This window comes from Hippocampus zosterae, chromosome 10 (assembly GCF_025434085.1).
Source record: "Hippocampus zosterae strain Florida chromosome 10, ASM2543408v3, whole genome shotgun sequence".
Taxonomy (NCBI): domain Eukaryota; kingdom Metazoa; phylum Chordata; class Actinopteri; order Syngnathiformes; family Syngnathidae; genus Hippocampus; species Hippocampus zosterae.
Window position 1 is genome coordinate 20,464,155 of NC_067460.1, and position 20,230 is coordinate 20,484,384.

Here is a 20,230-nt window from a genome sequence, read left to right on the forward strand (position 1 = left end):
TATGACAACACTTAACGTGTTCTATTAACCTGCCTGTTTTGTTTTCTGAATGTGGGAGGAAATCCGAGTACCCGGACAAAATCCAGGCAGGTATGGGGAGAACATGCAAACTCCACAAAGAAAAACCGGTGCCGGAATCGAACCCATATAAGATAGCTGCAGCCGCCAAAGCAATCTGTTTCTTCCCTTATAAATGCATCATGTTATTCATAGTTCCATGAAATATAAGACAGTACCATATAAAGGTATAGCCTAAAAACCTCGTATCCCAGGAAGAACACAGAGAGTGGCAAGGTCAATCGCCAGGTGTACGTCTGTGAGTCACAGACTGTAATTATTATGTAATTAATAATTTTCCCAGATGTCCAGATCTGTCACAAACGGCAGCGTTGCTTTGTTTACGGCAGGCCTAAAAAAAAAAATCTAATGTGGCCCTTCAGCACAAAGGTTTACCCACCCCGACTCCAGACATACTGTACTTAACAGGCTGCAGCATGTTTCCAGACGGATACTAAACAGGGCCACGCTGACTAAGCTAAACTAGAAGCGTCAAGGAGAGGCACCCGATGTTAGCCTTGTGGAATCGAGCAGGGCGGCTCAGACAGTCCAGGTCATGCAATGCGGGGTTTGTTCCAGTCTGAAGCAGGCCACAGCAGGTCCATGGTAGGCGGTATGACAAGTCTGTCGCAGCCTTGACGTGGGGGCCGGGGGGGTCCTACCAGTAAAGTCTATGAGCGGTAGTCCTTCTTACTGTACGGCCTGTTGCCCAGAATGTGGTCGATTTCAGACACCACATGAGACGTCATCTTGGGAAGAACCTGGATGTGAGATACATAATAATTGATACCGGGAGGAGGAGAGAATTCTACAGAAATAAAGTTGGATTCCGGAGAGGGTACGTCATACCTCTTGCCTCAAATAATCTGTGATCGGCTCGAGCTCACCCACAATCCGAATGTGGACAAGCACTATGGAAAAGCGCCGCGTCAATGCGTGCGTGTGTCCATGTTCTCACCTGGATGGCCCCGAGGTTCTCCGTGAGCTGCTCGGGATTGGATGTCCCTAACAGGACTGAACTCACACCTTCGTTCCTTAAACACCACGCTGCATAGAGAGGATGTGGTGGAGGCGTGAGCCGTTGCGCCAACAATGGTTGCTTGCTAGTAGGTGTCGCGTTTATACTTTTAATTGTCTTGACGAGTGGGGAAGTGGACAAGTGGCCTTTGGAATTACCTCTGCCAATGCTCTGTTTGTTTGTTTTTTAATCATGTGCGTGCAACTGCCTGTTTGAGATTTTATTTTATTTTATTTTCTTGAGAAGGTAAGGTACAGTATTGATTTTGTTGGTGACAAATATGGCAAATTATGACACATGTATACGGTTGGAGTCTGACTCACCCACAGCCAGTTGAGGTAGCGTGCAGCCCAGCTTCTCCGCAATGTGGTTGAGGTCTTTCAGCTTGCCTTGCTGCTTTCGTCCATCTTCACTCACGATTTTTTCTCGAAGCCATTGATACGACTGGAAGAGCGAGAAAGTGGGGAAGTCAAAAGTTAAAGACAGAACTGGATTTAAAAAAAAAAAAAAAATCTCACGAGACATTTTCATGAACATTTCATTCATCTTTTTGAAATCATTTAAAATAAAAAGAAACATACCTTCACCTTTTCTTGCAGTTGTATTTTAAATTATTATTATTTCATCTCACTGAACATTTCATCTGTTTTTCAACTGACCTTCTGATTCGCGGGCCCTGTTTAAAACGTCTTATTTGAAAAGGGCAGCATACCACGGATTTGAAGTTTTCAATTTACCGAACATTTTGGAACGCGAGAGCAAGCCGAAGAACCTGGAAAAAAAGCCCGGCAAAGTCCAACGAGTGTGTGTACCTTCATGGAAGCCCTGGAAGATTCAGGAATGCCATTCTCATATTTCCCTGTGATGATGCCGCACGCCAGCGGTGACCAAGTCATCGCTCCGACCCCTGCGCCCAAGGAGAAGACAAACGTTACTACGTATGTTCACAGAAAAAGAACTTTGGAAAGTCAAAAATATGACAGGATGACAGCAAAGACTCCTTTCCTATCTTGTGATAAAGCTCGGGCAGTTGCACTTCCACTTTCTCCCTCTGGAAGAGATGGTACTCCGCCTGCTCACACACTGGCGGGATCAAATTAAACTGTCTTGCCACCGAGTACGCCTCCTGCAAGAACAAAGACCCAACAGGAATTGGTAAGCCTGATATATGCATTAGTTAGCTTCTTTGTCACGAAAAGAAAATAGGAGAGGAGAAAAGAACCAGGCGGCCCGGTAGTCCAGTGGTTAGCACGTTGGCTTCACAGTGCAGAGGTACCGGGTTCGATTCCAGCTCCGGCCTCCCTGTGTGGAGTTTGCATGTTCTCCCCGGGCCTACGTGGGTTTTCTCCGGGTGCTCCGGTTTCCTCCCACATTCCAAAAACATGCGTGGCAGGTTGATTGAACACTCTAAATTGTCCCTATGTGTGAGTGTGAACGCGTATTGTTCGTCTGTGCGTGCCCTGCGATTGGCTGGCAACTGATTCAGGGTGTCCCCCGCCTACTGCCCGAAGATGGCTGGGATAGGCTCCAGCACCCCCCGCGACCCTAGTGAGGATCAAGCGGTTCGGAAAATGGATGGATGGATGGATGGAAAAGAACCAAAGGAGGACAGCCATAGATGGGACGGACTTCAAGAGTAGGGAGACGGAGGAGAGAGGGCTAATCAAATCGTGGCAATCGGGTACTCATTCAAATGTTAATTCAAATCAGTTAATCAATATTCCATCGAGTTCTTACATCATCCATCCATCCATTTTCGGAACCACTTTATCCTCACGAGGGTCGCAGGGAGTACTGGAGCATATCCCAGTTGCCTTCAGGCAGTAGGCGGGGGACACCCTGAACCGGTTGTCAGCCAATCGCAGGGCACACAAAGACGAACAACCATCCACGCTCACACTCACACCTAGGGACAATTTGGAGGGTTCAGTCAGCCTTCCATGCATGTTTTGTTGGAATGCGGGAGGAAACCGGAGTACCCGGAGAAAAGCCACGCTGGCACAGGGAGAACATGCAAGCACCACACAGGAAGGCAGAATCGGACCCTACAACTCTGCACTGTGAAGCCGACACGCTAACCAGTCGACCACCGGAGCACCGTTTATTTGAGCGGAATTAGGAATTAGTTCAATTTTTTTTTAATGTCATTCATTAGAAATTGTTCCCTTGCAAAGATGTAGAGTGAATCTTTCGGGGTGTTCTTCATGCTTACCATGATCTCCATCGCTGTCCACCGAGATGTTCCCCAGTACATTGCCATCCCTTGGTTGATCACATAAGTCATGGCCCGGACGATCTCTGTCAGACACATGCAAATTATCAGTAAGTTGCGGTGAGTGGGATAATATTGTGAAATGTGATTTTGTGTGTGTGTGTGTGTTTCTGTATTCATCAAGGATGGCTTCTAAACTTACTGAAGAAAAAATATTGCTCTAGGAAGATTTTTTTTTCTTTGTTAAAAAAAAAACGTTTTCGCCGATAGCTTTTGAAATTTGTATTTGAAAGCTCTCAAAATATACATAAAATGTATCCAGTTTTTTAAATTTGGGGTGTATTTTTATGTTGTATGTGTATTATATGTAAGTCATACATTACGGATTGGAGTTAAGTAAATAGCACACACAGTTGCACAGTTGCATTTTAAATGTACGCGAGTTTTCTCATTCACTATCCTACGGAGCCCCTAAGGGGACATGGAAGGAGAAAAAATAAAATTTTGGGAGATCTCGCAAAATATTCCAAAGTATTGCGAGATCTCGCAAAGTTTTGTTTTTTTTCCTTCCATGTCCCCTTAGGGGCTCCGTACTATCCCAATCCACCACTAACTCACAATCTCATGTAGGGATGCTTACAGTATGTTTTAGCCTACCGCAGCGCTAATGATGCAATTAATCTCAAACAGTGCTGACAGAACCAGGCAACAAAAACTCAGACTTGGGACTGTCATTAGGTCCAATCATCATCACCCCCGGATTCATTCCCCAATAATTATGCCGCAATCTCTCTCGCTGAGGGCATCACACTTATTTTCTTGCTTTTTGGTGGAGCGATGTACTTTGTTGTACAAAGGTTAAGAACAAGGTAGGACAGAAGAAAAAAAAAGACAAGGAGAACTTTTGAAAATGGACGGAAAGTTTGGTTATGTGAAAGAAGAAAAAAAAATAAAATCCCACTGTTTCATTTCTGCATAGAGCACAGGTGTCAAGGTCAAGGCCCGGGGGCCAGATCTGACCCGCCACATCGTTTTATGTGGCCCGCGAACGCAAATCAAGCATGTCAAGTTCCACGATGCTTGATAAAGTCTGAACCAAAATGTCAAATTGTCACATGTAATGAACAATAACAGTCATTATTCTTGACTTCTGATTTTAAAACTTGTCATCCATCAATTTGTTTGTGCGCTGTGTATGTAATGTGTGGTGGTGATGAAACATTTATATGGTTTCCCAAAATTCAAAATGGCCCTCCAAGGGAAACTGTAACTACAACGTGGCCCGCGCCAAAAATGAGTTTGACACCCCTGATATAGAGATAAGAATTGTTGGACAAGTGTATGCCTCTCATGTTGCGTAAACATTTGAGGCAAAGTACTCAGTGCACAAGGTACAAACACATGCCAGACAAGTGGGGCGTGTTCTCATCCTGGACGTGTTCATGACCTGATTATGATTTCTCAGGTGCCTCGGACAGCGAATGCTTCACCTTCCATCGGGGTGTTGCTGTCAGGACGGTTGGCAAAAACGACATCGACGTACTCCAACTGCATCCTCTGAAGCGAGCCCTTCAGACCTTTCGGACCACATACATTAACAAAAGCTTTTGACATCATTCATTATTAAGTTGTCGCCGTTTTAGCCATACCTTCAATAATGTGCTTTCGAGACAAGCCTCTCTCTGTCTCTGCTCTGGTGGCATAAAAAAAAAAAAACAAGTGATGCCCAAAGCTTTTATTTTCTTTGCCAGATTGTCAATGTGGCTATAGCAGTATAAGAAAACAGCATACGTTGCTGTATACTAGAAATAATGAAAATATTTTTTTTTCGTATTTGAAATAAATGTTAAGGAATTTAAAAAAAAAAAGAAAAAGGTACTCCGAACTCACTTTCCTCCCCAGTAAAGTTTGGTGGTGATGACCAAGCTGGATCTCCTACAAAATAACAAAACAGAAAATGAAAGGAACATTCAAAGATGGTTGCTGTGTTGATTTTACAGTTGGTAGTAAATTATTTTCAGGATCGATTCTGTCTCTCTGCATTTAAGTCTTCAAATCGGACATTTTGCCGACTACAGCCGCTCTTTAAGTCACCCGGTTGCTTTGCCTTCCGTGTCCTCACTATTCTATTCACAGGCTGTTCGTTTGTTTATTTGTTTCTATTCGAGCCTTTTATGGTGCAAAAATTGACTGGGTTAATATATAAAAGCACTGGAATGTCATTACCTCCAGCATTTCTTCTTGATAATGGTTCCAAGAATCACTTCAGCCCTGAAAGGTTGAACAAAAAAAATGACAAGAATTATATTTTGATGTTAGTCATGTAATTTTATGGGCACGACAAACAGAAATTGGTTTTAAATTTGCTTTAGGTTCAACTGTCGACAATAATGGGTATGCTAATCAATCTTTTTGGAATTATTATTTCAGGGAGCAAACATAGGACAAACATAGGACATGAATGAATGTGAAGGACTCACTGAAATTAAAATAATTTGACATTGTGAGAATAAAGTCAGCATCCGATGAGAGTGATGTTATATTAATCTGAGGACAACTTCATATTTTCCTCAAAGCAAAGGCAAAATATTATAAGGGAAACACTGTCGACTGGAGCTTGTCAAACCAGTGATAAATCAGATTCAGAATAAGTACCTCAACACAGATTGCGTTTTTTCGATGAAAGCAGCACAAAGTCCGAAGGCAAACTCTATTTAGGTTGACAATAGAAAGTAATATACTGAGACTGTGAATTGGAGCCCGAGTGTGGGGAAACCGGACAACACCCACCTGCCGCCAGCATAGACTTCAGCCGTATCGAACAGATTGATCCCGCTTTCGTAGGCAATAGTCATCAGCTGCTCTGCAACCTGGCAACATGAGTCGAAGCTTGAGGACTACAAGCTCCATCTCACAATAAGCAATGCTAAGCAACATGCTTCAATGTCCGGAGCTTTTGTTATTGTAGTTGTTTTTAAAAAAAAAACATGATGCATTAATGTCCCTAAATTGACCTTTACACAGAATAAGAAGTCCCCCCTTCACGTGTTAGACAAGTCTTTGTGTTTGCACATGTCCCCATGATGGATGACCCAAGGGCTCAAGCCTGATTGTGTACCTGCTGACCAAGTGCTTTGAAATAAACAAAGAACCAAATGAGCTTTACTTAAAGAACAACGATAAAGTGTTGAGACAATGACCATTTATCACAATAAAAGCCGTCTCATTGCCAGCAGCTATTGTCTACCAAAGCTTGTGTTTATGTCCGCTCTTAAACGTAAAGCAGACTGTCGATCAGTTGATGACAACAGAAACGTTGAAGCAAAGAAGGGGGCTGCCTTAGCACATGATGTCACCAGTGACATTGAACTGAAGAATAACGGCTGGGAGGAAGGCGTGTGGACTGAGTGTGTGGGTGTGAATGTGTGTACAGGGATGCGGCAACACTACAAGGCAACACGGGCGGTCACACAGGTCACCGCAGAACGGTTCAAATACATTCTGAACTTTCGAGGCGGGATGGGTGGTGGGGGTGGATGGGGAAGGGGGGGATGGGTAGTTTATGGAGAAAAGTGTCCATCAAAATTGATCATTCTCATTCCAAAAAAAAAACAACATTTTTCCTCACCTCCATAAAAGCATGAACGATGAGAAGAAAATGGAGCCTACCTCATCTGTTATCTGACCCCCAAAAGTCACCCATGTACCTGGAGGGAAAACAAACAGACAAAAAAAAGCAATTGCCTTGAGACCTTAGAAAAAATTTTGTAACATGCATCGGTTTGTGAGCTCTGACATATGGGATTAAACTAACGAGGCTGTCATGTTCCCAAGAGAAACAATTTATCCTTTGATGAATGATTACTACGTGTGACTGCCTGTTTGCGCTTTCTAATAGTGATGCATATGCGTGTGACCGCGGGCAGTTTGCAAAATGAGTCCGGCTACTGCTGCTGATTAGCAGGTAAACAGCGCTGAAGGTATGCAAGAAGTTAAGCCCACCGCAAGCAATCAAACAAAGCCCTCAGCAAATTCCCTCACGGAATTCTTCATGGAGCTCCGTTGTGCCAAAATACTTCCCGTTCAACATTTTTGCAGCAGCCTAAGAATTTACAGTGTCGCAAAACAGCCTGAAACAGAAATTTATTTCTGCTTCGAACCTTAAAATGCCACATGGCTTCCGTGTAGTCATTCAGGGGATTGCGAGGGTTGCTTGAAAACAGATAAGGAAGCAAGCCTGCAACTTCCCGGAGAGGTGATCAACCACTTTTTTTATTTTTCCTCAAGACCTTACATGCTTTTGCTTTTCAAGATAGCATAGCATAGATCAGAGGTGGGCAAACTACGGCCCGCGGGCCGAATCCGGCCCTTTGGTCTTTTTAATCCGGCCCGCCGAAGTTTGGTCCACAATTAAGGTTCGATGTGAATGATTGCATTCATTTCAAGTGGACTTGTAATGACAGGCCTTTCACCGCCAGGTGGCGCGTTGACTTGAAGTTGGAGAAGTTGGGGGGAGGGGGGCGGGTCTTTTCGACCACCGAGGACCTCGGTATCGCTCTACTTCTACTGGTCTGATCACAACCCATCTGCAGCAATGCACAGGCTAAAATAGGTCATCAACAACACTGTTGTCATTTTTAAAAAAGTATATTAATACAGTACTTTCATGCTTTTGTTGTGTCGATGTTTGATATGGACTGTCAACAAATGCAGTTTTTTTTTTCATGTACCATAGCTCGTGCTGACCAGGCCCTTCTGTCAAATTTTAAAAGTCAATGCGGCCCCCGAGCCAAAAAGTTTGCCCACCCCTGTCATAGATTCATTGCACAACTATTTTAACTATCGAGCAACATGTTTTAATGCTTCCGACCGTGACCATGATGGTGCATAAAATCTACATTCATATCATCACTGGTCCGATTTGAAGATTTGTTGAGATCGGTAACCATGGCGACTTCACCTCGTGACACCTACTGTATGCCCATAGCCAGAATGTGATCATGGAGAGTTTTTTCCAGTATGTACGTTTCTTATCTACATTTTTCACATACCTTTCAAAATGGGGGGTTCTGAACATCTCTCTGATGTGTGTGTGTGTGCGTGTGCATGTGCGTGTGTGTGTTCAGTCAACCGTTTAAGCTGCTTCCATTGCGGCAGAATTATGTTCACTCCTGCGGATGTCGAGTTGCTGCTTTGTGTCTGAGTGGGAGGCTCAGTGTGTTATGAAAACGTTACAGCCACTGCACATACGGGATCAACAGAGTTTTTGCAGTTTTTGATGGAAATGAAATCCCATTTCTTTTTCTAATGGTAACCGCGGTGGATGTAGGTAAGGTTGCTATGCAACAATTGTTAACCGACCGGATAACTTTGTGAGAGTTGTTCGTGAAACGGAGAGAGGCATTTAAAGCGAAAAGGCAAGTATGTTGTTTTTCTACCAAGAAATATTTTTTACCACGCAGTTAATCTGAGTCTGCATCGTTGCACACAGCAAAGACAAAGAGGAAAATAGCATGGTTCTACATTAGTGCGCATTTGGCTATGCAAATGTGTGGATAGTCTCCGTAATGATAGCAAATACTGCAAAGTCATCAGCATCGACTAACATACAACCTTTGGATCTATTTCCGGGTGTGTTGCACAGGCCCATCTACTGCACTGCCCCTTTATTATTTTTTTATGGACTTTTTCAGAACAGCACTTGCATCACCTTTGACTACTGTGATTTGTCATTCGGTTTTGTCTACTTTTTTACTGCTGCTTTCAGTGGGCGGAGAGAACAACATAAACAGTACAACCCAGGTTCAAAATAACGTTACAATTTTTTTTATTTCCCAAACCTGACAATGAAACTCAATAACTCGCCTCACCTCACTGCACTCTGTTACTATAAACTCGTGATTATGAGCATACCTATGACTTTTGGAGTGTTTGATTTCGAAGGCTGCACTCTAATCTCTGACTTTCATCACACTGTGTTGCGTGTGGTGAAAGCTTTACACACACAGATGCAGGGCTCCACATCTTCACTCATGCCGTATGCACAAAGACATCCAACGGGCATGCACTCGAGGGAGAGATGTCAGAGTGAAGGGGCAGCTCAACTGCGTTGCTCCCTAAAGCAGTTTGGGGGCGTTTAGTGCCTTGTTCAAGGGCACCTTGACAGTGTCCAGAAAACTGACAGGCTATCCTCCAAGCGACAAGTACCAATTTTGAATTTTATGATCAAGCACACACACGCACACACACAACACAACTCAAAATGGTCGAAAGGCAGCGGAGGATCAACTCTTTGCTACTACTGAGACAACCTTCATTGTTGCCTTCATTGTGGCTATTGCTAACGCTGCTACGCATCACATCGTCCCGCCCTATGTCATCACGTAATTACCGGTGCAGCTCCCGTGTCAGACTTTCAAACCGCAAGCGATACGGAGCGGAGGCGATCACAACCCGCCCCCCATTTTACTCGTGAAATGTGTTTAATGACTCCACGCACAGTTCAATACTTTCTCACTGAGTGACACAAGAAGAAAGTGAAATGACATGCACTTACCGAGTCCTAGGCAAGATACCCGCAGTCCTGACTTTCCAAGGTTCCTGCAAAAAAAAACAGATGAAAACGACTTAACTCGGCGCTTCATCAAAACGCATATGCCCTAACGCTCTTTCGGTTGCGCCCAGTGCTGTTACGTTTTTGTGGGTCATCTTAGAGGTTCAAGTCAAGTCAAGTCAAGTCAAGTCAACAGTATTTTTCGAGCACTTTCAAACAGCCATCGCTGCATACAAAGTGCTGTACATGGAGCGATTTAACTTACAGAATAAACAGTAAGACGAAATGGTAATAAAGGCGGTAGAAAGCACCAAGCGGTAAAATCATGCTGAGTCGAATGCCAAAGAATACAAGTGAGTTTTGAGGAGGGCTTTAAAGATGGGCAGCGAGGAGGCTTGCCGAATGTTCAGTGGGAGTTCATTCCAGAGAGAGGGACCAGCAACAGAAAAGGCTCGATCCCCTCTGAGCCTCAGTTTAGTTCTTGGTACTTCTAACAAAGTCTGGTCCACAGACCTGAGGCGCCGGGCAGGTGTGTAGGGGCGGATGAGCTCAGAGAGGTAAGGTGGCGCGAGATTATTCAGAGATTTGAAAACAAAGAGGAGGATCTTGAAAATAACTCTAAAATGAATGGGGAGCCAATGAAGGGATGCCAGAGTAGGAGTTATATGCTCCCTCTTACGAGTACCAGTCAAGAGGCGAGCAGCGGCATTCTAGACCAGCTGAAGGCGCTTAATGGAGGACTGGCTGACTCCAAAGTCAAGGATATTGCAGTAATCGAGCCGGGATGTGACAAAGGCATGAATTACTGTCTCAAAGTGTTCATGTGAGAGGAGAGGTTTTATTTTGGCCAGCTGTCTAAGGTGAAAGAAGCTGGATTTAACAACGGCACCAATTTGCCGATTGAGTTTGAAATCACTGTCCAGTTTAAGGCCCAAGTTTGAGACCGTTGATTTCAGATAAGGAGACAGGGGGCCCAAGTCTACAGGAATTATGGAGCCCACGTGAGTTTGAGAGGTGCGATGATGTTTGGAGGAATGACAGCAATGAAGCAAAAAGGACCGATGAGGAAATTTCCTGCTCGGAAGAGCTTCCAGCTCATTTGTAATCTGTCTCAAAAGGCTCTTGCAAACACTTGGAAGCACACACCACCTCCACTTAGCGTGTAAGCACACACACGCACAGCGTGCAGCCGTCCCGGCCAATCAAATATTGATTGAAATTTTAAACCCCTGTAATCATTTTTCCAAAGCGGATCTTAGCGTAACAAGTCTTCCGTGTCAATGAAGCTATTCATCTTCACCCAAGTACGTCTTCATTTGCTTGATGATCCACAGTAATAATGATTTTTTCGATATCCCTGCCATGATGGCAACCTTGGCCTCTCGCTGCACGTGAAAAAGATTCTCTCCCTCTTGCTTTCTGATGCAACGGCCTCCGTGGTTGCGTCATTGGCTTTGGTCCTCAGCTTCGGAGCAAAATAACATCGCACGACAGCTCCACTTAACACTATAACTGTAATCGATAGAGCCACTGAGCCGAGATGCACATGCGCATGTGTTTATATTAGATGTCGGATGAAAGATAATAACACTCTGGTCTGGGCTTATTTGGAATCAATCACAGACTGAGTAGTTTTATTGTTGGTTTAGTTTTCACCAGAAATCAGGGATATTACATTTATTTTTCTATTCTTAATTCCTCGATAACACAACATTAAATTAATTGAAATCTTATGAGAAATGACGTTGATGTGATGTGCATGGATGGATGTTTGATAAGATCAAAACTCACTTGTATTCTTTGGCGATCGACTCAGCATGACTTAGATTTGTTCTTGATTTTACTGTTTGGTGCTTTCTACCGCCTTTATTACCGATTTGTCTTACTGTTTATTGTGCATGTTAAATCGCTCCATGTACAGCACTTTGTATGCAGCGATGGCTGTTTGAAAGTGCTCGAGAAATACTCTTGACTTGACTTGACTTGAAGATTTGCCATAACACTTGGTTTTATGTGCCTATTTTCAGATCTCTAGATGTTCACTTGTCTGTGTTTATAATGTGGATTTTTGGATGAAAGAGAGTTACTTTTTTTTTTAATGGAATCATAGTGGATTCCATAAAAAAAAAAAAAACACTCCCGAAATATACATTTTTTTATGCTGACGTATGTACCGGGCGATATTTGAGTGGAAAATTTGAGGGGATTGCGACGGTGATAAGTATTATGTATTCTATATGATAGCGCTTGGATCCAGAGCAGGTCCCCTCCAGCTGCATGGCATCCAATTATCAAGACCCCTCAGATAACCTTCCGCTTCCTCCTTGCAGGGTCGTCGAACTGGCCCTGTAAACTCCTCCTTTAGCACCTGAGCGACTCCGCAGCTCCTTGCCCTCGTCTCTCCACAGCTCTGGATTTCCTTTTGGCTCGGCGTCTCCCTATGGTTTCATTATAGCCTTTTGCTCAGCTCGACGGCTGTTTCCGCTGAGCTCAGCGTAGCCTTGCTGAAAAAAAATATCATTTTTTGACACACAAGGACACATAGCCACGCCACACTAGAGTTCACTAATCTGCTTCAAATATTACTTTTGTTCTGTCTTGCTGAAATAGGACACTCTAGCCAATCCTTCCTGATTTTCTTTTCATGATTTTTGCCCCTCACGTATTCGTTTGTACTAGCTTGCACTTCAACACATAATTTCTTTTCCCTGACTATACATAATAACCATATGCAAAGAGTAAACATACTCGTTCGTGCCTGTACTTTGCCACACGTGTTTGGCCTAATTTATCAGTCTACATGATGCATATTCAAATGCATATCAGGCATGAAGCAAGCCACGCTATTTTATATATTTTTAGCTTTTGTAGCAGCGAGCTCGCTTCTACTAAAGTATTGGGATTCACAACAATGTGGCTAGCATTTGACATTTAGCGAACACGCCACAGTGATCAAAACAAAAAAGAATACATTCTTGGTAGCGCCGCAAAAGACCCCTTAGTGATAAACACACTGACCTTTTATTTCTATTATCCTTTCATTGGTTTCATCTGGTCCGAGGAGAAAAAAAAAGTACTTTCAGGAAAATATTTTGGGCTACACCTAGTATCAATGAATGAATAAATCATCGTTCTGTGGCTGCTGAGGCGAAATTCCAGAGTGGACCCTGAGACTTGATTCTGTAGAGAACATTTTGAACAATTGCAAAGCAGATACGGGTTCCCAAACCTTTCTCAGAAAAGCGGAACCTTATACAGTATCTGCAAAAGGGAGTCCCACCCCATATTTCCATCTATCTTTCAATTCCCCTTGTAGTGAACACAAACAGCACGCACAGTATGCCGAGCTCCCAATATTTTTGTCCATCTCATTTACAATTAGTCTTGACCTCTCACCAGGAGCCCTTAAAAAATAAAATAAAATCCAACCAACGTTTTACTTTGGATGACCTAATCGAAATGAGGTCTGCTGCATGCAGTGAATGCAAACTGCTAATGAGTTCATATAGACTCTGACCGCGCTAAGCTTCACCACTGCATTATTCACGACATCGCATACCGGCTTGCTCAGCCGTGAGCTCACTGCAGTCGCCGTTATAATACGATCGTAACCACTGCAGCCTTTTAGATATGACCGTTTGAACTTATGCACACTCGTCAGCCACGGCAATCTAATGAGATCCATTACTTAAAGTACAATCATCTTAGAAGCCAAGAGGAAAAATACATTGGATTAAACAGGCCGTCGTTTAAATGTATAAAGTCGATCACCAGATCGGAGAATCTCACCGTGTTTGGGTTCAGAACAGTCCAAAAGTGAACATAGTGAAAATACTTCCTCTCTTGGGTGCCTTGCAGGGATTGATCTAATGTGCTCATTAGATTGTCAAAGAATTAACATGAATAAGGCCTTAATGAGGCCAAGCAAGCACTGTGCTCACAACTTAATGAAGACCTGTTTTCATCGCACCATAAATAAATAACCGTGATCTCCTGTGACTTCTTTATCTCCTTTATCTTTCTACACCTTTGCTGATCTTTTATCCCAAAAGTCTGTCAACCCACATTGTCTCATTGTTGCGGGGCCAAAGATCAAGGCAGGAGAAAGGATGAAGCCAGGAAGGAGTTATAATTGCAAGGCAGCCTAAGCGGGGCTTGAAATCGGAAGGGAGTTCTTCACTAAAGCTACAATTAGCAACGTGTGAGAGTATGTTGTCAAGCAGATAGATGTATACCGGTACCGCCCTCTTAATCACATGTTTTGTCCTCCGGAGAAAAACTGTGGCAAGCAGACGGAGAGATAGAAAAAGGCTAGAGCAGATCAGATTTCGGGTATTTAAAAAATTGTTGAAATAGAATTCTTTACTATGTCAACAGTAATTCTATACTGGGCGGCCCGGTGGTCCAGTGGTTAGCATGTCGGCTAACCACTAACCACAGCATGCAGGTTAGCATCCAATGTTGTGTCTCTGTGATAAACCCAGCAAGCAACCACACTAAAAAGTTTGTAGTAAAAGTATTACCTCCGTGGGGGGGGGGGGGGGGGGTCTATTCACTGAACTCAGATGAATTCATTGAGTTAAACAAAAAAAAAATCTCAATGTCAAAAGCAATGCATGAAAGCGGGTGTGTAGGTCAAACCTCTCCTTGAAGATTTACTTTGGTCTTGGCACGAAGCGAGATGAGAAGAAAGTGGCGAGGAAGCAGATCAGTCTTGGTGGAGTTGGACAATTAGCTGAGGGAGTCCCCTGGCACGCGGTGTGATTGAATAGCTGCCCATATATCTCATCCCCGGCTCTCAATCACTTCCTCTTATCTCGTTCCACTCACTGACTCCGACGCCACACATACAGTAGTTGTCAATTTCCTTTGCATTTAGGCTGTCGGGTCTGTGCGTGTGTGTGTGTGTGTGTGTGTGTGTGTGTGTGTGTGTGTGTGTATGTGTGTTAATGTTCCCACGCAAAAGCAGCTTCTAAAAGATGACATGATCACCTAACCCATCCAAAACCAAAATAACACAGGTCATCTTTAATTTTCGGCACCGCATTTTTACAGACTAAAACCTCAAATCCACAGCGTACAAATCACCACCGCAAAACCTCCGCTCAGACACACAAACACACATTTGAGAGAAAAACCCACTCAACAGAAAGCTTCTCACTAGCAGCTTTTTCTGTCATTCTCATCTCCATGGAGACAGAAAGTCAATTACATGGCCTTCATATGGTTACACAAATACAGCCAGTCCCTTTTTCTCAAACATATCCTGGGAACCGAAACACAAACACATCACCAACATGCATCTTTTAAAAAGGCTTCTTTGTTTTGTGGGTATTTTCGTTTTGAGATCTTTCACGTGTTGGACAATAATACTCTTCAAGAAGAGTTTTAAGGACTCTAATTCCGGTAGGCGGGTCTCAAGAGTTGCTGCTGAGCAAATTATCTACAGAGAGGGTTAAATGTAAATGCATTTCTTTAAAGGTACTGCATGTCATGTGCAGATAGGGTTACATTTTTAAAAGCCAAGGCTATGGTCAGATAAAGACAGCATTTTTTTTTAATTCTGAGGACGAATAGAACAGTATGCAAACGACAAAATAAATGAAAAATCATAGAATACGGTCACCGTATTTGTGCCTTTTTGTCCTGTGTGTTTGTTTGCCTCTTAATCTCTATTGTAACATGTCAGGATTTGATGCCCCGCAACATTTGGATTCAATGGCGGTTCCATTCCGATTGAAATGCAATGAAATATTTTTATCTGGCTATGGAGCAAAATGTAATGGTGTCACGTCGCGTGCTCGCCAGCAGGTGGCGGGTTCTCCCACCGCCTGTTCGGCACACCTGCCCGTTATTTCGGGCTGATTACGTGCCTTTATTAGGCGACTCCGGCAGTCATCTCACTGCCGGAGAATTCCTTACCGTGCCATTGCTCTCGATTTGCTATTCTCGTCGTTCGACTATTTCTCGCTGCCCTATTGCCTTACGGCCTCAATCATTCGCGTACTTCTTATAGTGATCAGATTGTTATCTCGGTTGTTCCTCGCTCTTTATCGTTTCGCGAGCGTTTTCAGTTGTCTTCCTTATTTTTTCCTGGTCCTTATTTGACCAGCGTTTTCTGTTACCGTTTTCCCTGTTCGGGCTCCTTTTGTTCTTTATTAAAAACCCCTTTGTTCTCACAAGATCTTTTCGTTGTCTGCTTCTCCGGGGATCCACCTCTTTTTTTTTGTTGTGCACGAGGCGATTCCTCATCACCTCGGGCTCAACGTGACAGAATTCTCCGGCCACCATGGATCCCGCAGACGCCGAAAAGATCTTGTCCGCTCTTGCTCGACAAGAGCGGCAAATGAGTCAGCACAGCCAAGCCCTTACGGAACTCAACGGCGCGGTCTCCATGCTGGCTCATTGGTTCGATGATCTCGAACCTCGCCTTATTCGGGTGGAGGAACGAAGACCACCTTCCGGGCTTCGTCCTACCATCCCGGAGGCTCCCTCCTCGTACCCTACTATGTCGAGGGAGCCCTCGCTTCCACATCCCCCTCGTTACGGGGGTGAGCACGGGCAGTGTGGACACTTTTTACACAACTGCTCGCTCGTTTTTGACCAACAGCCGTCCTCCTATGCCACTGACGCCGCCAAGGTGGCTTATATCATGAGTCTCTTGACAGGTCCGGCGGCATCGTGGGCAATCGCGACCAGCGACGCTAAGCCGAATCTCCGCACCTCCTATCCTGATTTCGTGGCAGCCTTCCGTCGGGTGTTCCACCATCCCGTGCGGGGCAGAGAGGCGGAGGGGCGGCTGCTCGCCCTGCAGCAGGGAAGGCGTTCGGTCGCTGACTACTCCATCGAGTTCCGGATCCTGGCCGCGCAGAGCGGGTACGACGATCGGGCCCTGTGTGGACTGTTTCGCCGTGGCCTGAACTCATTACTAAAGGACGAGCTGGCGACCCGCGACCACAGCACCGAGTTGGAGGAGCTGATCGACCTCGCCCTCCTTATGGACAATCGCCTGAGGGAGCGAGGCCGGGAGCGTGGGGGTGATCGGTATCCGTCCCGCCGCACCACGTACCGTGAGGAACATCGTGGGTTCGGTGATCACTCCCGGGACGAGCCGATGCAGCTGGGCGGCAAGGACGGTGGTGCGGAGGAAGGAAGGCGCCGTCATCGCGACCATGCTACAACAAACGGCGCCCAACCATCCCCCCGCGCCGCAACCAGCCATCCGGGATCGTTTTTCCACGCTCCTCCCGAGTACTGTAAGTCACGGCCCCGCGCGTCGCCCCCCGAGTCTAGGCGAGTAGACAAGCGACCAGGACACCCCAATAGACTCGAGCTCGAGGCGGAGGTATTCGGCGGTTCCCGGTCAAGACGGGTTCGGGCCCTGGTGGATTCGGGAGCAGATGACTGTTTAATGGACACTGATCTCGCGTCCGAACTGGGGTGCTTTTTAGAGGAGTTGGTTGTGGCGAAGCGGGTGCGTGATCTAGATGGGCGCCTCCTGGCGGTGGTAACGCATCGAACGGAGCCGTTAAAGCTTTCGTTATCCGGTAATCATATTGAGCATCGCCGTTTTTATGTTATGCGGTCCCGGAACGCCCCGATCATCCTCGGTTTACCCTGGCTTCAGACGCATAACCCGGTGATCTCATGGGCGCGCCCCGCTATCGATAGCTGGAGCCCTTATTGTTACCAGCACTGCCTGCAGTCAGCCGTCGGGAGGCACGAACGCGTCACGCCCCCCGAGGAGATCTGCCTTGACGGAGTGCCGGAGTGCTATCGGGACCTTAGGGAGGTCTTTAGCGAGGATCGCGCGCGCTCCTTGCCCCCACACCGCCCCTACGATTGCGCGATAGACCTGCAGGCGGGCGCTCCGTTGCCAACCTCGCGTCTGTATCAGGTATCCCATCCCGAGCGTGAGGCGTTAACGGAGTATATAAACAGCTCGCTCGCTGCAGGTCTCATCAGACCTTCGCGCTCACCGTTAGGGGCGGGTTTTTTCTTCGTGGGGAAGAAGGATAAATCCCTACGGCCCTGCGTGGACTATCGTGGATTAAATGAAATTACAATTAAAAATAGATACCCGCTACCCTTGTTGGACTCCGCCTTCGCTCCATTACAATCAGCCACAATATTCACAAAATTAGACTTACGCAGCGCTTACCACCTGGTTCGCATCCGAGAGGGCGACGAGTGGAAAACCGCGTTTAAGACCCCCCTGGGCCATTTCGAATACCTCGTCATGCCTTTTGGCCTCACAAACGCGCCTGCCGTCTTCCAGAACCTCATTAACGACGTGCTCCGGGACATGATCAACATCTTCTGTTTCGTTTATCTTGACGACATTTTAATTTTTTCTCGTTCTCTGCATGAGCACCGGCAACATGTTCGGCTGGTGCTACAACGTTTGCTCGAGAACCGGCTCTTCGTCAAGGCAGAAAAGTGTGAGTTCCATGTTCCCGTCATCTCCTTCCTGGGGTTCATTATAGAACAGGGCAAGCTACGGGCGGACCCCATTAAGACGCGTGCGGTCACTGAATGGCCGGTCCCGTCCAACCGTAAGGAACTGCAGCGCTTCTTGGGGTTCGCCAACTTCTATAGGCGTTTCATCCGTGGTTACAGCCAGATGGCGCTTCCACTAACCCGCCTTACTTCAACCAAGATCCCTTTTAAGTGGGACCCTGCCGCGGATGCGGCGTTCGCTCGTCTTAAGGCGGCGTTCACTAGTCCCCCGGTTCTGCAACATCCTGACCCTGACCGCCCTTTCGTCGTAGAGGTGGACGCCTCGGATTCAGGGGTGGGTGCGGTGCTGTCCCAACGCTCCCCAGTCGACCAGAAGCTGCACCCCTGCGCCTTCTTCTCCCGTCGACTCAGTGCCGCCGAGTCGAACTACGACGTGGGCAACCGGGAACTGTTGGCTGTGGTCACCGCATTACAGGAGTGGCGGCACTGGCTCGAGGGGGCTAAGGAACCGTTTACCGTATACACGGACCATAAGAACCTCGCCTATCTCCGCTCCGCGAAGAGACTTAACGCCCGTCAGGCCCGGTGGGCCCTCTTCCTCACCAGGTTCGACTTCGTTCTCACCTACTCCCCCGGTTCCAAGAACACTAAGCCTGACGCCCTTTCCCGGCTCCACGAACCTGCGGGGAGGGACCGTTCCCCGGAGACCATCCTCCCGACCCAGTGCATAGTGGGGGCCGTCCAGTGGGAGATTGAGCAGCGGATCCTGTCCGCCCTGGTGGGGGTGCAGGTGCCGGCAGGGTGCCCAGCAGGGAAGCTGTTCGTGCCTCCTGCCCTCCGTTCGGAGGTCCTGCAGTGGGGACACGCATCCAAGGTGGCGTGTCATCCCGGGGTGAACCGGACTGTGCAGCTTGTCGCCCAGCGTTTCTGGTGGCCGGAGCTCCGCCGCGACACGACGGAGTTCGTCAAGGCCTGCACCTCCTGCGCCTGCGGCAAGTCGTCGCATCAGCCTCCGGCGGGACTGCTCCAGCCGCTGCCCATTCCTCCTCGCCCGTGGTCTCACATCGCTGTGGACTTCGTCACGGGCCTGCCGCCTTCCCGGGGCCGGACGGTCGTGCTCACGATCGTGGACCGCTTCTCCAAGGCCGCTCACTTTGTGCCCTTGTCCAGGTTGCCGTCGGCGCTGGAGACCGCCAACCTCCTCATCCAGCACGTCTTCCGTCTCCACGGCATTCCGGCGGACATCGTGTCAGATCGGGGGCCCCAGTTTGTGTCCCGCGTCTGGAAGCGGTTCTGCCGGTCCCTCGGAGCTACGGCCAGCCTGACCTCGGGGTACCACCCTCAGTCCAATGGACAGGCTGAGCGCGCCAACCAGGATCTGGGGGCAGCCCTCCGCTGTGTTTGTCTCCACCGTCCGGCATCCTGGGCTGACCACCTGCCCTGGGTGGAATATGCCCACAACACTCTCGTTTCCTCCGCTACAGGCAGATCGCCGTTCATGACGGCCTACGGTTACCAGCCACCGCTGTTCCCGTCCCAGGAGGGGCAGGTGGAGGTCCCCTCCGTGCAGCACCACCTTAAGCGGGCCCATCACGTGTGGAGGGAGGCCCGGGCTGCGTTGTCCCGCACTGCGTCCCGGAACCGGCGGATCGCTGATCGTCGTCGGCGCCCGGCGCCCTCATATGCGGTGGGAGAAAAGGTGTGGCTGGCTGCGAGGGATCTTCGCCTGGCCGGCTCGTCTGCCAAACTGGGGCCCCGGTTCGCTGGCCCGTTCGAGGTCGAGGCCGTCATCAGCCCCGTCGCGGTCAGGCTCCGGCTGCCGGCCTCCATGAAGGTCCACCCCGTGTTCCACGTCTCCCTGCTCAAGCCTGTGTCTTCCAGCGCCTTGGCGCCCCCTCCCGCTCCGCCGCCGCCCCCGCGGGTGGTCGAC

The 20,230-nt window shown here is 47.2% G+C and overlaps 1 protein-coding gene across 3 annotated transcripts in view; it reads right to left on the reverse strand.

Annotated features, from left to right (window-relative positions):
• Positions 1 to 17: 17 nt before the first annotated feature.
• The window catches only part of kcnab1a (potassium voltage-gated channel subfamily A regulatory beta subunit 1a), a 40,420-nt gene continuing 20,207 nt past the window's right edge, over positions 18 to 20,230 (reverse strand). For all 3 annotated transcript variants that reach the window (XM_052078291.1, XM_052078289.1, XM_052078290.1), the window contains exons 2-14: positions 9,844 to 9,887; positions 6,957 to 6,994; positions 6,078 to 6,157; positions 5,514 to 5,558; positions 5,178 to 5,222; positions 4,937 to 4,980; positions 4,778 to 4,864; positions 3,288 to 3,373; positions 2,057 to 2,201; positions 1,888 to 1,982; positions 1,399 to 1,519; positions 1,016 to 1,104; positions 18 to 818 (exon numbers count right to left, since the gene is read on the reverse strand). In XM_052078291.1, coding sequence (XP_051934251.1) covers positions 729 to 818; positions 1,016 to 1,104; positions 1,399 to 1,519; positions 1,888 to 1,982; positions 2,057 to 2,201; positions 3,288 to 3,373; positions 4,778 to 4,864; positions 4,937 to 4,980; positions 5,178 to 5,222; positions 5,514 to 5,558; positions 6,078 to 6,157; positions 6,957 to 6,994; positions 9,844 to 9,887 — 1,009 coding nt within the window. In that variant the 3' untranslated portion in view covers positions 18 to 728. The remainder of the gene's footprint in view (positions 819 to 1,015; positions 1,105 to 1,398; positions 1,520 to 1,887; positions 1,983 to 2,056; positions 2,202 to 3,287; positions 3,374 to 4,777; positions 4,865 to 4,936; positions 4,981 to 5,177; positions 5,223 to 5,513; positions 5,559 to 6,077; positions 6,158 to 6,956; positions 6,995 to 9,843; positions 9,888 to 20,230) is intronic.